The 17,682-nt window shown below is 37.7% G+C and overlaps 1 protein-coding gene across 3 annotated transcripts in view; it reads left to right on the top strand.

Moving 5' to 3' along the window:
* The window catches only part of ASB7 (ankyrin repeat and SOCS box containing 7), a 47,769-nt gene that overhangs the window by 1,962 nt on the left and 28,125 nt on the right, over positions 1-17,682 (top strand). For all 3 annotated transcript variants that reach the window (XM_032624548.1, XM_032624549.1, XM_032624550.1), the window contains exons 3-4: positions 5,422-5,546; positions 7,453-7,714. In XM_032624548.1, the coding sequence (XP_032480439.1) occupies positions 7,504-7,714 (211 nt within the window). In that variant the 5' untranslated portion in view covers positions 5,422-5,546; positions 7,453-7,503. The remainder of the gene's footprint in view (positions 1-5,421; positions 5,547-7,452; positions 7,715-17,682) is intronic.

Consider the following 17,682-nt stretch of genomic DNA (forward strand, 5'->3'; position numbering starts at 1 on the left):
AAAGGAAATTAATGTCTTTCCTGATTCTTCTAATTGTCAAGGTACAGCTAAAGAAACTTTTAAGGGGCTCTGAGGGTTTGCATATTCTTGAAACCTGGAACTGGACACCAAAATGAGAGCGTATGCTACTGAATGGGATTTAAAATCAGTATCTACCAATGACTATTACACAGTGAGCATTTAGGGCACCCTTTGTATGTATATGTAGTCCACTTCATTTCAGTAAAAGCTAGGTAGAATGCGTCTTTCATTATTTAAATATGTGAATCACTAGAGAAATGCCTAATGATTCCTTTAGAACTTTTAAAAAATGCTAAAATACTTGAAATATGTTTTTAAGGTAAAAATGAATTATGTATTTTTTATTCAGGCCTTCTCAGTTAAATATATTTCTGCTTTAGATTGAACTCTAGCATGTTTTCATTTCTGAGGGATATTATCACCTGTGCTGAGTCAAGTATGTAAGGTAAAGAGAGGAACACTGCTTTCCTCTGGTTTCCAGTGAGTTCATTCTCATTGCTTAAATGTTTCGTTGATCCTCTCAGCTTTTAATTATTTTTCTAAGTTTACAGAATATATATAAATTGTCAGCATCTGTTCTTAATATTAGCATGATTGAGAGTATTTGGTCTAGATTATGCCAGTCATGTAAAATATTTAATTTAGTACTTCGTTACCAACATCGCCAGTTAGGTAGTTTATCTTTTTCAATCTGGTAGTTAACTTTGTGTTAATTCTGTTGTCAGTCACATGGTTTTGAAAGGAAAAAAAATTTTAAACACCCAATTTTTTTGGTAACCACGTAAGATTTATGATCACACAGGAAGAATCACTGATTTTAATTGAAGTGTTGTATTTTGAGTATGCTATGGCCAGTACTTATTTTCTTCATACCTAAAGTGGTGCCATTCACAATTATGACACGTACAATATCTCTTTATTTGATAACACAGAAGTACATACTGTCCCTAAAAAGTCTAAAGTCAGGTAGTTTCTATAAGCATATCTGATACGTGACTTTTAGCCTTTCATTTCATTCTCAACAGAAGGCATGCCTTATGTGGAATGCTTGTCTCATTTCTTACAAACTTAGGTACCAACGTGAGGTTGCTAAGGTGGTAATGCCAGAATGGGTTAATGAGATAAGACTGACAAGACTTCATCATTTATAATACTTGTGATTTATGCTTTGAATTGGGTCTGGGTAAGTGAATTACAAAATTTCCTCTGTTGCCTTGTCCACGTTTCATGAAATTTGTTGGTCTTTCTGTTAGAACTTAGGAGACTTATAGATTAAGTCTTGCATGATAATAACTCCTTATGTTATTTGGAGGCCCAGTAATTTGAAGGGATACCCTCACTTGTTTTGGAACCTAAACACTAGGGTGCTTTGTTGAGTGATACTAAAATAACACTTCTACTTCATTTTGGGTTCCAGGCTCTTAGTTATATGAGTAGACCTCGTTAACATCCATCTCACCCATGTTGCACACTTCGGGCATTGTAGTGTTTCTGCATCCATCTTCCTTCTTAGGACTTGTGAACTATTGGTTTTTTTGTTTTTTGTCTATTTTTCTCTGCTCAGGGCCAGTATCCTTGGAGTTGCTGATTTTCTTTCCTTTCCAGCCTGTATCTCTGTTTACTCTGCAAAGAAATGCTTATTTCTTCTTTTGAGTAGCAAGCTGTTATCTTGTTTCTAGTTTGTGTGAAATCTGAAAGCACAGTTCTAATGTGTGTCACTTAATCAAAAAAATGTGTGGCCTTTTAGTGAAAATAATATGTAAAAAGCCATTAATGACTAATCATTTATGTCAAAGGAAACTGGGGACATGTGGACAAATTTGGTGGAAGTTATATAATTTTAGACAGATCTTAAATATATTTCGTTTTATAGCTATTTTATTCTTTATTCTGTGAATATAGATTTCTTTTAATTATATGAAGCAAAAGGCTTTGGTTTTAACTTAATGAGGTTCATTTGGCATCTATATAGAAATTAGATGGCAACATTTTAATTCCTAAATTTATAGTTTCTAATACGGTCAACAGTATAAAAGCTCGGATGCCTAGATTGTTTTCTTTTTTAAGAAAAGTGTAGAGTAGAAAAGATGAATTCATAAAATTTAAACACACCATTAACATTGGGCAGTAAAATCTTATCTAAAAGCGATATACATTGGGAAGCAGCTCATTTTGATACATAATTCTGAAGTCTTCCTTGTTAGTATGTTTTTTTTTTCTTTTTCTGACTGTGAAACCTAGAATGGGATTTCTAAAGATTGCACCCTCAGAGTTTTAGTCATTCTGAGTCAACTTACATTGTACATATGTTTATTTAGAAAATTGCCTCCTTTGCCATATTTTTTTATTTTATAGGTCACTACCATGAGCTATCAGACTTTCAAACTTGCACTTTTTGAGGGGGAATAGACTTTTTTCCATTCTCATCTCTGGGCTTCCTTTGTAGTTTTTAATAGGTAACTTTACCACTGGATATTATATTTACTAAGTTCAATAGTCTTTTTTCCCTGTACTTATACATACATGGATGGTTCTACTCTAGTAAGTACAAACTCTCATAAAATTACACCAGAATGAAATTAACTCGTCTGATGCTTTGAACTATTAGGATATTTTGGTAATAAGTCATTGGCCTTCATAATTTAAGGTATGCAGTTGACAGGGGTCATGTGTGCATGTTATGTGTGTCTTCCCATAAAGACTGAAGCGCTTTTTTGGTTTAAACCTATGGTTATTATTTATAGAGCTTGGTATTGTCAGAAAAGAGAAAAAGGATCTTAACCATTCTAGGAGTATTTGATTCATTTGAAGTATGCAGAACTCTCTATTAAAGTTCTACCCAGGGATAATACCAGTGGCCAAAGGCTAGTAGTATGCCAGGCATGTGTCAGGCACTCAGTAGGCTTTCATTTGTCTAATTGAAGCAGACCATGTGGGATTATCACAAGTTACTATATTGTTTGTGCATCTTCCTTATAAGAGAGAAATAGTTGAGTCACTTTGACTTTCAACAAAGCCTTTCTTGATATTATTAATAAATTAATACCATTTCATATTCTCCTCAACCCCCACCTCACATGTCCTCCCCACCACTCCACTGCATTCATGGAAGTGATGATGGCTATATGGAAAGCAACAACAAGAACAAGGACTCTTAAAGACTCAAGACCGTAGAGGGTCATCTCCACTTTTCTTGGGAGGCAGGGAGTACTGAGGATGCACTTAGAAGTAAGGCATTCAGTGGTGTTCATTCTTGCACTGTAGGTGTAGCTCACATGTGAAGTAATCACATGTTCCTTTGTGGAAATGCTGCAGGCTTATCATTGGAGACATTGGTTTGCATTTTTTATTTTAGTACAGTTCTAGATTTATGGAAAAATTGCGAAGGTAATACAGAATTCCCATATACTGCACACTCACCTTCCCCTAATTAACATCTTATATTAATAGATACGTTTGCCACAATTAATGAACCAGTAATGAACATTCTTATTAACTAAAACCCATACTGTATTCAGATTTCTTTAGTTTTTACCTAATATCTTTTTTCTGTTCTAGGATCCCATCTAGGATATCACATTCCATTTAGTCGTCTCTTTAGGCTCCTCTTGGCTATGACTGTTTCTCAGACTTCTTTGTTTCCTTGCTTTTGATGACCTTGACATTTTGAAGAGTACTGGTCAGGTATTTTGTGGAATGCCCCTCAATTGGAATTAGTCTGATATTTTCCTCATGATTAGGCTAGGTCTATGGGTTTGGGGGAGAAAGAGCACAGAGGTAAATTGCCATTCTCATCATATCATACTGACAACATGACTTGGCACTCTTGATTTTGACCATGATCACCTGGCTGAGGCAGTGTTTTTCAGGTTTCCCACTGTAAAGTTTCTTCCCCTGTCCCCCATACTATCCTCTTTGAAAGGAAGTCACACTTAAGGAGAGAGGAGTTGTGCTCCACCTCCTTGAGGGGAGAGAATTTACACAAATTATTTGGAATTTTGCACAGGAGATTTGTTTCTTCTCTCCCTTTTAAAATTTAATTAGGTATTTATATCAATACAGACTTATTGATATTTATTCTGTACTTTGGGTTAGACTCTAATAGTACTTTGACTATCTTCTTGTTCGAATTGTTCCATCTTGGCTATTGAGAGCTCTTTTGGTTGGCTCCTGTGTCCTTTGACATACCCCCATCATTGCATTTTTCTTGGAGCACTTCCTTGCTTTTTGGCACTATGAGATGCTCTAGGCTCATCTATATTTCTTGCCCAGTCTTAGAATCAGCCATTTCTGTAAGGATAACTGTGCATTTTTTACAGCTTGCCATGTAGGAGTTGTTCTGATCATGCCTAGTTCAGTTAGAAGTGTTAAGCAGAGTTTTAAACCAAATATTATTTATTTCCAAGTGCATGTTTGCAAAGTCTTTGGCCTTCCTTGAAGAAATTTGACAAGGAAAAATAAGGTGTGAAAAGAGGAAAGGTTCAAAGTAGACCATACTAATTTGGATTGGTTGAAAATTCTGGTCTGTAGCCACCACCACCTATGACTGTCACTTTTCTCCATAGCTCATCAGGTTGCCAGGCAGCTTGACCATTCCTTGTTTAAGTGATGGAGGGCTTATTAGCACATCCACCCCACTGGGATGGGGTGGCAGTTCTCCCAGTGAGTAATTCCTAGAGGGATTCTGGTGTAATGCATGGAAGTCACTTTGCCTGTGTTCTTAACCTTAATGGAATTCACAGATCTAGGATTTATTTGACATGGAGAAAGATCCCTATTCTTTTAGTTGTAGAGAATTTTTTCAGAATCCATATGGAGAAGCTGGCAAGACTGTTAATCTTTTACCTAGTTTGGTGTATGCATAAAGGAATAAAAAAGTTTCAAAATTATTAACGTGATGCCTTTTGCATGTATGAAGAACCAGCGTTTAAAGAAAATCTCCTTTTAGTTGTCATAGATTTCATTTTGACCCTGGCCACCTATTGTATTGAATGCAGATATATTCTCATTTTAATTGTTTAGAAAGAGTAAGAAATTTGCGATGTCAATTAAAAAGTAATTCAGTACTGAAAATATATTTTGAATAGAGCAAAAAGAAGAATTTGTGTTTGCATCCAAATTCCAAGTGTGTGATTTATTATTTTCCTTATTCATTAAAAAAAACCCTGCCTTTTCAGAAAAAAAAAATTCCTGAAAATAAGTCATATCCTGTACCACCTTGCGGATTAATGTAGATTTGCGATCATTTTTTCTAAGCATTGATTTAAGTTCTTTCTTTGCTCTGTAAGTTTGTTGTAAAGTGCTAAAATATAAGCTCATCAAAAGGTAGACTACTCAGGCAGCTATGTTTCTTTATTTTTTTAGAAAATTTCTCGTGATTGTTATTTCATTTGTTTTTAGGTTAAGAAAGAGCTCATTGACACTGGAATCTGGACACACTCTGAGCCCCCTACTCACGATGCTGTGTGTGCACAATGGTTATTAGGCAATCCACGTATCAGGAAAAGGGGCATTCTTCCCGTAAGGTAAGTGACTGAGGGTCATAGGTCATCTGTGCTGTTTTGGGGGAAAATCCATTTAGCTTTTACTTCTCCTTCAGATCACCTAATTCATACTAAACACAGCACTTGCTAAAAGAAAATCCAGGTTTGTTTTGATATTGTTTGAATCTTTTTCCTTGCATAGTATGCCTTAAGTGCCAAGGTGATCATCCCAATTAAAAAAGAAAAATCTGTTAAAGATGATTGTTTTGAGTATATGGTAGTAGTTTCTATTAACTCCTTCTGATGGTCTTCATCTTTCCTTATAATGCTAAAAATAAGCAAAAACCTATTCTAAAAGGATTCTTGGTTTTAAAATTTCTAAGACAAGAGACTTAATTTTAGTGTCAGTTGAAAAAGTAAGTGAAGAGATGGGGGAAATCACGTTTATTAAGAAAACAAATTGTCAGGAAATTTCTAATTTCCCAATTTTCCTTGAGGAGATAGCCTGATATTTTTAAATTACATTACTTAGTAGTGATACTTAGGAGTTTTGTAATAACCATTTCCTATGTATGAAACAAAGTAGGATATGTGATTATACTATTAAGCTGTGATAATATGACCTAAATTATGACCTAAGTTAGGCTTAAGTTGACCTTTGTACAGTCTATAAGGAGAAGTCTTGGAAGGTAAACTATTATTGGTAACGAGATTATCCCAAGATGTCTAACCTACATATGAGACCAGAATGTCTTTAAAGGACTTTCACATAATTTTTTATTTTTAGAAATGGAAGCTACTAATTAGGAGGTGAGTTTAATCTATACCTTAAAGTTAGCCCAGATGGAATGGCTTCCTAGAATTATATAGTTTAAGTTTCTGTATGTATTTAAAAGCTTAAAAATGCACTAAAAAAGTTTTTGTATACACACATATAAGATGTAACTTTTCACCAGTTCAGTTTGGACTTCCCTGTTTGCATGAAGGAGATCTCATTTTACATTGAGTTTGAGTACACACCTCTCTTGTGACTTATTAGAGAGTGTTGGAATTCTATATACTGCTTTTACCTTTTTCATGTGGTTAATCAACAGATTGTTTAGATTCCTTTAGTTTTTAAATATTTTGTATGATCTTGCTACTTTGAGTATTTGTAGAATAAAACTTCTGGAAAATGGAAATTAGAAAAGTGCAAAAGAAATGTGGCAGAAAAAGAGTCGTAGTAAATTGTGCCTCAGAGGACATAAAGTGGGGAGGATAGAAAGAGACAGAAACAAAAGGAAAGTAAATATAATCTATACATTTTCGTCTAATTTACTTAAACCCCGCCCACTTCCCCTTCCCCCCAACTTTCCACTCTTTGGGGCTAAAAATAAAATATTGTTGAAATACTTTAGGGGACCAGCCTAAAGGTTTTTGCTTTTTTAAAATTTTAGACTACTTCTCATAGCTGGAGGTCTTTAGTCCTAGTCTATGAATTGTCCATTTGATACTCGATATGTACTCACTGATCTGTAATAGAATCCTTGAATGGTTTATAACTTAAATTTTCCGTGTGCATCAGGTAAATGCGAACTTCTAAGACAAGTACTCATTTGCTTCCTCTGTTGTCTCCATCTTCAGCTACCTAGCATCACTTTCCATTTTACCTAAAATAAATGTTGTGTTCATTGGTGTTTGCTTTGAGTTTACAAAAGGCTGCAGAAGAAATTTCCTGTTTTGGCATTTTAGGGCTTTATGCCTCACTTTCTTTTTGAAATCTTTTATAATCTTAGGGAAATAACTGAAAGTTTTGGTCAAAACTGTTACATGTTAATTTGTTATAGTAGTATGAACTGTCATCACTAAAGTTTACATGATTTAGCAATGGAAACTTCTGTGCTATTTAATGAACACACTGTCAGGTGTCAAGTATTCTAAATTTTATGTATTCTACCTACCCTTCAAGGCTGATCCCTGTGACCTAATGAATCCTTTGTAAAAAGTGGACTCAGCTAGGATGTTACACCACCATTGTCGAAGGAACCCTGAACTCCAGGAAGAGTTGCAGATTCAAGCTGCAGTGGCTGCCGGGGATGTTCACACGGTACGAAAGATGTTAGAACAAGGCTATTCTCCAAATGGCCGGGATGCTAATGGCTGGACCCTGCTTCATTTCTCTGCAGCAAGAGGAAAGGAAAGATGTGTTCGAGTATTTCTAGAACATGGAGGTGAGTTTATTAGAAGCAAACCCTTTTTTCCCAAGGAGAAACTTAAAATGAAATTCTACTGAGTTTAAAATATATGAGTGCTTGTGTATATAATTTCTAATGCTTCTTTTTGCTAATACTCGACTTCTTATTCTCTCCTTTGTGAAGATGTGTTAAAATTATGCTGAGTCTTGTTTAAAACCAGATTGTCTAAAAAATCAGTTTGTTGAATGTGCTTTTTTCCCCTTGTAACTCTAGTTTCTATATAGCCAGATTTCCCCAGATTATATCAACCAAAAGCAGTCCTTCTTCAGGTTGTCAAGTTGCTTTGTTTCAGAAGCAGAAGTGGCTGTGGTCCCAACAACTGAGAGTTGCTCAAGCTCCCCTTTTGAGACTTGCTCAAGCTAACTGAGCTAACACAGGCCCCCTGATAATACCATGGCCTTCAGGATACCCTACCTTTTGAATTTACCTCTTCATAAAAAAATTTTAGTTGCTTTTATTACTGTTTTAGAGCACTTGCCTTTTCTAGAATTGTACATAGTTTCTAGGTATCCTACAAGATTGGTTAGCTGAGGTCTAATTTTGTGTAAACATATGCAGTTGGAAACTACATTTGACATTTAATGTTTTTGCTTGAAAAACTGTCCATTCCTGTAATTAATAGTAACTAATTGTCTTAAAGTAGTTTACTTTTTTCTCCCATTATATTTTCACTTAATTTATTTTCCTAAAGATGAACAAGTGTATTTTGACATTTGTACCCATATTATTTTTGTAAATTATGGTGTAAAACAGCTTGGTTGGGACTCAGGATCCATTATGTACCATTCTAGGGCCTGGATTGCTTATTAACAGTCATTTAGTTCCATTTCTATGGTGTACTTTGTTACAAGACTAGTCAAACTTACTTGCAAACTAATTTGAAGTACAGAAAATGTTAGAAGTCACACAGCTCTCTTAGGGTCTTGTGAATTATGTGAAGATAGGAATACAAAGGCTATAAGCATGGACTTACTGCAAAGTCCTGCTGTACCTGAGACTAGGAATCATCACACATCCGAGTGGCCCTGAAATAAGAATTATATCCCCGAAATAGTTGACTGTTGACAGGACACCACCATTTGCTAGCCTGTGCCTCGTTTGTAGCCATCCTCCATCCCTCCCTGACACCCTTGCTCATATCTCATTTCACCTTGAAACTTGAAAACCTCAGCTCTGAAGGCAACGAAGGAGAAATGTAAGAGGAATGCCAGGAGAAAGAGCTGAAAAAACTAAGAAGTGGGTGTAGGATCAGAATACTTAAAATTCTGGCAGTGCTTAGTAATATTAAGACCAAGATCAGAACTCACATTTTTAAATTCTACCTAGTCCTGTTACTTTCCTGTTTCTGCCAGCCTTGCTTTTAAAATATTTTAAATATTAATTAAGAAAGAAAGTTCAATGACTCAGGTAATATATGAACTTGTCTCCTTAAAACAAATAAAATACATTTTCAAATAAATTACAAATAAAGCCAAAGTCCCCTTTGGCCAACTCCCAATCCTTATCTGCCTACCCCTGCCCAGACGTAACTCATGGGTATGAGTTTGGTTTGGTCCTTATCTTTCTAGATCATTTCCTAAATGTAGTTATAGAAAATATGTCTTATTGTGTTGTGTGTGGTTTTTAGAACATAAATGATATCATACTGACTGTATTATTCTGCAATTGTTATTTTTTGCTCAGCTGTATATAACTTAAGACTTTTTTAATATTGGGTTGGCAAACTTTTTCTGTAAAAGGCCAGATGGTAAAGATTTGGGGCTTTGCGAGCCCTCCTGTCTCTGTTGTTAACTACTCAACTCTGCCTTTGTAGCATGAAAGCAACCATAGACAATATGTGGATGAATGAGTGTGGCCATGTGCTGATAAAACTATATTTATAAAAACCAGTGGTGTGCCGGATTCGGCCTCTGGTCCCAGTTTGCTGAATCCTATTTCCTCACCATCCCCCTCTCTCTTTTTGTGTATGTATGTGTGTATAGATATTTTTAACAGCTTTTATTGAGATAGAATTCACATATGTTACAATTCACCCTTTTAAAGTGTACAATTCAGTGGCTTTTAGTGTATTCATAGAGTTGGGCATCCATTACCACAGCCAATTTTAAAACATTTTCATTACCCCAAAAAGGAACTTTGTACCTATTCAGTATTAATACATATAGGTTTACTCTGTTCAACTGCTAGATATAGTATTTATTAGTATGGATATACTATCGTTTGTTTAAACCATTCTTTTTTATTTTTTGAGTGGATGAAATTTTCTCAGTAGGACATTTTATTAAGGAGGTAACACATACATATATATACATGGTTAAAAACAAAACGAAAGGTGATACGGACTGTTCAGTGAGGGGGAAATGTCTGCTCTTCAGCACTGGCCCCTCCTCTCCTTCCCAGAGGCAGTCACTCTTACTGGATTCTTTTGTGTCCCTGCAGAGATAGTCTGTGCATATAAGTGTGCATATTTTCCACCCTCCATCTTCTAGCCTGCTTCTCTTTTGTTAATCGTCTGTTCTGCATCTTGATTTTTTTTACAAAACAGTTTCTCTAAGTGATAGTTCCTTGTCATTGATTCCATTGTATAGATGTAATTTATTTAAACTTATTCCCCATTGTTGGACATTCTAACTTTTCATTTTTCTGCTTCTAGATACAGTATTACAGAGAATGTCCTTGACTAATCTTTTTACATATGTGAATTTATCTCTTGGATAATTCCAAGAAGTACAATTGCCACATCAAAGGGTTGTTGGGTTTTGTTGTTGTTGTTGTTGTTTTGATGGATATTGACAAATTGTCCTCCAAAGAAGGTTGTTAATGGCTCTGCCCTTAACCAGGTGGGAGGGTGCCCAGTCCCCTGCCTTTGCCAGGAGTGTATCACTAAGTGGTTTGCTCTTCCTCTGTGTGATTTGCTTGCCTCCTTTTTTCCCGAAAATGACATATGAGTAACAAAGCATTGCAAGACTGGGCTGCTTGCTTGTCTTTTTCTTATGACTTGTAGGAGTTGTTTATGTATTCTCTGCTGTTAGTTATATGTTGCAACAGTCTTCTCCCAGCTTGTAGCTTTTCCACATTGTTGTTTTGCTTGTTTTTTGGGAGCAGAAGTTTGCATTTTAAGTAGGTAAACTGTATTTTTCTTTTGGCTTATGGTTTGTGCTTTTTGTGTCTTGTACATCATACCACAGGGTCATTATTTGCCTATATTTTTTTCTAAAATGTTTCATGGCATTTAGGTCTTTAATCTATCCAGAATTGGTTTTGGTGTATAACATGAGGTGGTCAGGTACAATTGCATACATAAAGGTAGCCTAAATCGTCCTTTCTTTCCTCATTGTTATGTCTTGCCAACTCAGGTATAAAGTTTTTATATACACATGGTTCCGTTAGTTCTATTGTCTGTTGTTATATCCCTGGGTCAGTATAATATTGTTGTAAATTATTATTATTCTCTAATAAGTTTTAATATCTGGGGGAGCAAATCTCCTCTCCTTGTTCTTTAAGGATATCTTGGCTATTCTTAGCACTTTACATTTCCATATAAAATTTTAAAACAACAAAATTACATATTTTGCAGAAGCCCCTCACTTATTCTTGTATAGCACCTTTTACTTCCTCCTTTTACCCTAGTACAATAAGAGATTCAGGGAGTAGTTTTTAATAGCACATTATGTATCGATTTGGAAACACAAATAGGAGAGACCTCCTCCTCCTTGCTCCCGTTGGCCGCATGTGCTGCTTAGACTTGCTCTGTATTTAGTCTAGGCCTGGCTTCTGATTTCTAGACCAGTGTACCCAGCTGCCTGTTCAGCTTCTCCACAGTTGTGGCTCACAACACAGCGCAGCATGAGCTGCTGCTTTGACCATGTTCTTTTGCAGTAGATGGCACTACAGCCTATGACTGCTGTGCCAGAAATCTAGAAACCATCCTTCTAAATAGTTGTCAGATCTTTTCACTTCCTTTCGTTGGAGGCACTGCCCCACCTTTGGGCAAGGAAACCTTGTTCCTCACCAGGACAGTTATGATGTCTCTTTCGTCCTTGCTTCCAGTCCTGCCCCCTTCCAACCAGTCTCTAAATGGAGTGATCTGTTAAAAATGACAATTAAAATATTTCCTTTTAAAATCCGTTGGTGGTTTCCCACTTCTCTTGGGACAATATTGAGTCCTTAATGTGACCTACACGGCCCTGCAGCGTCTGCTCCTCTGCGATATCTTTCCAGCTTGTCTTTGAGCCGCAGCCCATCTGCGTTCTTTCAGACTCACTGAGCTCAGAGGCGTGTGCCCAGGACCTGCTGGGTTTCCTCTGCTCCCTGCACTGCTGCCACCTTCGCCTGGCTCCTACCTGCCTCTCCCTCACTTCTCCCTACACTTTCTCAGGGAAGCCTTCCCTTACCATCCGGACTTGGTCAGATCCTTCTATCATGTGATACTATTGGGCTCTGTACCTTTTTATTGTAGTTCCTATCACAAGCATAATGAATTATTTTTGTAGTATTCTATTTAATTCTATTCTTGTTAGTCTGAGGCTTCATGAGGACAGAACCTGTATCTGTACTATTCTCAATGAGAGAGAGAAAGAGGAAACAAACACCAGTTATCTAAAATAATTGTTCCCCAGCCTTACAGAGACAAGGCTGATCCTTTTCTTTTTTTCTTTTTTTTTTAAAGAAGATGTTGGGGTAGGAGTTTATTAATTAATTAATTTTGCTGTGTTGGGTCTTCGTTTGGGTGCGAGGACTTTCTCTAGTTGTGGCAAGCGGGGGCCACTCTTCATCGCACTGCGCGGGCCTCTCACTATCACGGCCTCTCTTGTTGCGGAGCACAGGCTCCAGACGCGCAGGCTCAGTAGTTGTGGCTCACAGGCCCAGTTGCTCCACGGCATATGGGATCTTCCCAGACCACGGCTCGAACCTGTGTCCCCTGCATTAGCAGGCAGACTCTCAACCACTGTGCCACCAGGGAAGCCCCTGATCCTTTTCTTTTTATTAAAAAGTATTGATTGAAAATGGGCCAGGTGGGATTAGAAAAGTCCCTGAATTCATCATACCTGCTCTTTTCCTTAAACCACAGTTTCTTTAAGAGCTTATAAACTTCCAGTTAGATTGATCCCCTCCTGTTAATACGTTTATTTTGTGATGGACATTAAGGTGAAATGCAGTCAAAGATTCAAATATGGGAAAGTGAGCAAAGAAATGCACAAGAAACAAGGGTTCACCTTCCTCTTTCCCTCTCTCTCCCCTCCCCCACCTCTGAGGTAGAATTCATATAGATAGTTAGATGAGGATGAGGTGGCCAGTTGGTCACTTATTCTTATATTTATTCAGCAAATATTCATTGAGCACGTAACGTATGCCAGGCTCTGGCCAGGCCCTGAGATACGGACGTAATCATTGTGCTCGCCTTCTGGCACTTCATAGTTTAGTGGGTGGATGGATTTGTAGCCAACATTTGTTGAGCATTTAGTATCAGCCTAATTCCTCACAACTATTCTGTGAGGGTAAGTAGTAATTTTTCCACTGAGAAAACTGAGCCACAGGATGGTAAGTAATTTGCTCACAGTCATTCACTTCATAAATTGTAGAGCCAGGATTCAAACCCATTGTCTTAACCATGATTCTGTATGACCTGTAAGAAAACAACGCAGTCCCAGCAGAGTGAGCTAAGCGCCGTGTATAAAAGACCACCCCATTTGTTGGGGCAAAGGTGGTGGGAATGGCATGGAAGACTTACTAGAGAAGGCATGGTTTGCATCAAGGTCTTGAAAGGTGAGGCTGCATGGGGTGCTGGAAGGGTGGAGGTGTGGGGTTCTTTCAAACACAGAAGACACTGAGTAAAGAGCTGAAGAAGAAAGGGAGCATGTTTGGTTTTAGGAACTGAAAAAAATTCAGTACGATTGGAGCATATCTGGTCATTTATTTGGGGGACAGTGGTGAGCCATTTGACAGAGAGGAGTGGGAGAAACAGCTGTGTGTTGTAGAAAGCTCACTGGGTGTAGTATTGGGAGCTTAGTGAAAGGGCCCAAGACCTCAGGCACTGCTGCCTGGTCAGGACTGCAGCCTCATTTCCTTGCACCCCACACGTATTTATTGAGCACTGCTATGTGCCAGGCACTGTTCTGAGGGCTGGGAATACAGTAACAAAATAAAGTCACTGCTGTTGTGGCATTTACATTTCAGTAGTTGACAGTAAATATATGATATCAAGTCATGAAGAAAAAGGAAGCAGAGAAGGGATAAAGAGGTACAGGCTTCTGTTTTAAATTAGGTATTCAGGGAAGGCCTCTAATGTGACATGTTAGCTGAGGCCTGAAAGAAACGAAGAACAAACCATGTGTGTATCTGGGAGAAAAGTGTTAAAGGAAAAGTGTTAAAGTAAAAACTCTAGGCTGGGAACATGCTTAGCACTTTCAAGAAAAAGCCAGGAAGACAGTGGCTGGAGCAGAGTAATGGGAGAGGGGGGCAAACAGGGCTAAAGAGAGTCAGCTGACATGTTCTGTAGCTCCTAGAAGGCATGGAAAAGACTTTGGACTTTGTTCTGAGTGAGAATGGGGGTGCCATTGAATACTTCTCAACTGAGCAACAATATGAACTTACCTTAAGGGCTCACTCTGGCTGCTCTGAGGAAGATAGATTGTGGAGGAGCAGAGGAGAAGTAGGAAAACCTGTCTGGACACTTTGGAATAGCTCAGGTGAGAGATGTTCGTGGCTTGGGCTACATGATAGCAGTGAATGTGTTGAGAAGTGGTCGGATTCTGGATATATTTTGAAAATGGAGTCAACAGTATGTGCTGATAGATGGGCTATGAGGTGAGAGGGAAAGAAATTAAGAATAACAGGTTTGGGGGCTGAGGATCAGGAAGAAAAAAAAGAGTTGTCATTTACTGAATGAGCAGGGGAAAGATAGCCAAAGCAATTGAAAAGAAGAAAGGATATAGATGTTTAATATCAGCCATTTACCCTACCAGAAATTTTTAATCTCAAGTACATTAAAGGAGCAGACCTTACAATTAAATGTGTACACCTGCATCATGAAACCACCAATGAGTGATCACACAGAGCTTTCAAAACTCAGAGCTAAGAGGTTGCCTGTGCTGTGGTGACAGCCATGTGACCACAGAGGGAAGCCTGGTTGTGGAGCAGGTATGTGAAGTATGCTTGCTGCTGCTTGGGAGAAATCCAGTTTCATTGAGGAAATGAGCAAGTTTGACTTGAATTGCTAATACTGTCTATATTCCAAAAGGAAAAAAAAAAGTGAGGCTCTCTTTAGTTTAATCTAAACCTGTGCTGTCTATAGCACATGTGGCAGCAGGCATACCTCAGAGGTACTGAGGGTTGGTTCCAGACCACCACAATAAAGCGAATATTGCAACAGAGGGAGTCACATGAATTTTTTGGTTTCCCAGTGTCTAAAGAAACAATGTACATATCTTAGTTAAAAAATACTTTATTGCTAAAAAATTGCTAACCATCATCTGAGCCTTCAGTGAGTCATAATCTTTTTGCTGGTGGAGGATCTTCCCTCATGTTGATGGCTACTGAGTGACCAGGGTGGTGGTTGCTGAAGGCTGGAGTGGCAATTTCTTAAAATACGACAAAAATGAAGTTTGCCACCATTGATTAACTCTTCCTTTCACGAATGATTTCTCTGTAGCATGCAGTGTGTTTGATAGCATTTTATTCACAGCAGAACTGCTTTCAAGATTGGAGTCAATTCTGTTAAACTCTACTGCTACTTTATCAACTAAGTTTATGTACTATTCTAAATCCTTTATTGTGATTTCAACAACCTCCACAGCATCTTCACTGAGAGTAAATTCAATCTCAAGAAATCACTTTCTTTGCTCATCCCTGAGAAGCAGCTCCTCACCTGTTAAAATTTTATCATGAGATTGCAGCAATTCAGTCATATCTTCAGGCTCCACTTCTAATTCTAGTTCTCTTGCTAAGTAATCTGCAGTTACTTCCTGCACTGAAGTCTTGAACCCCTCAGAGGCATCCATGAGGGTTGGAGTCAACTTCTTCCAAACTCTTGTTAATATTGATATTTTGTCCCCTTCCCATGAATTATGTATGTTCTTAATGGCATCTGGAATGGTGAATCCTTTCCAAAAAGTTTTCAATTTACTTTGCCCAAATCCATCAGAGGAATCACTAATTATGGCAGCTGTAGCCTTAGGAAATGTATTTCTTCAATAATAAAACTTCATAGTCGAAATTACTCCTTGATCCATGGACTGCAGAATGGATATTGTGTTAGGCATGAAAACAACATTAATCTCATTGTATATCTCTATCAGAGCTCTTGGATGACTAGGTGCATTGTCAATGAGCAGTAATATTTTGAAAGGAGTCTTTATTTCTGAGCAGTGGATCTCAACGTCGAACTTTATATATTCAGTAAACCGTGTTGTACACAGATGTGCTGTCATCCAGGCTTTGTTTTTCCATTTATAGAGCACAGGCAGAGTAGATTTGGTAGAATTCTTAAGGGCACTAGGGTTTTGGGAATGGTAAATGTACACTGGCTTCAACTTAAAGTCACCAGCTACATTAGCTCCTAACATTGAAACTTTGAAGCCGTGCTTTGACTTCTCTTCTCTAGCTATGAAAGTCCTAGGTAGCATCTTCTTCCAATATAATGCTGTTTCATCCATACTGAAACATGTTGTTTAGCGTAGCCACCTTCATTAATTATCTTCTGGATAATTTGTTGCAGCTTCTACATCAGCACTTGCTGCTTCACCTTGCATTTTGATGTTATGGAGTTGGCTTCTTTCTTGGAACCTCATGAATCAACCTCTGCTAGCTTCAGACTGTTCTTTGGACGTTTCCTCACCTCTCTCAGCTTTCACATCATTGAAGAGAGTTAGGGCCTTGCTTTGAATTAGACTTTGGCTAAATTAGGGAATGTCGTGGCTGGTTTGATCTTCTATTCAGCCCACTCAGACTTTCTCCATATCAGCAAAAAGTCTGCTCTGCTTTCTTATTATTCCTGTGTTCACTGGATTAGCACTTTTAATTTCCTTCGAGAACATTTCCTTTGCATTCACAACTTGTCTACCTGTTTTGCACAAGAAGCCTAGCTTTTGGCCTATCTCAGTTTTCAACATGCCTTCCTCACTAAGTGTAATCATTTCTAGCTTTTGATTTAAAGTGAGAGACATGTGACTCTTCATTTGAACAGTTAAAGGCCTGATTTCAATATTGTTGTGTCCCAGGGGACAGGGAGGCCTGAGGAGAGGGAGAGAGACTGGGGAAAGGCTGGTTGGTGGAGCAGTCAGAACGCATAACAGCATGTATTGATTAAGTTCACTGTCTTATTATGGGCGTGATTCATGGCAACCCTAAATAATTAAAATAGTCACATCTAAGATCACTGATCACCATAACAAGTATAATAATGATGAAAAATTTTGAAATATTTTGAGAATTATCCTAATGTGATACAGAGACAGAAAGTGAGCAAATGCTGTTGGAAAATGGCACTGATGGACTTGATCTAGGAGGGGTTGCCACAAACCTTCAATTTGGAAAAATTGCAGTCAGTATCTCTGAAGTGCAATAAAGTGAAGTGCAATAAAATATGTGCCTGTATTTACATTTAAAGTAAACAAAAAATTCAGTTCTGCAGGCACGCTAGCCACGTTTCAAGTGCTCAGTAGCCACACGTGACTAGTAGACATATTAGACCTTGTAGATACAAAATGTTGGCCTGTGCAGATAAGTGATATTTTGCTGCTTTACTTTCAAGTATCCTGCTTCAAAATGATGAACACTTAGGGTTTTATAATGTCCAAAAATATTAGTGTTTCTAAACACAAATGTGATGCATATAATAGTACCTCTGTCCAAATCCTGGTAATCTTTCTGACCAGGTTAGTGTGCTGTTGGAATTATGGGGAAGAGTCACTACTATAAGAGTGTGAATTTTAAGAAACCCACTA

The sequence above is a fragment of the Phocoena sinus genome, chromosome 2, assembly GCF_008692025.1.
Source record: "Phocoena sinus isolate mPhoSin1 chromosome 2, mPhoSin1.pri, whole genome shotgun sequence".
NCBI classification, from domain to species: Eukaryota; Metazoa; Chordata; class Mammalia; order Artiodactyla; family Phocoenidae; genus Phocoena; species Phocoena sinus.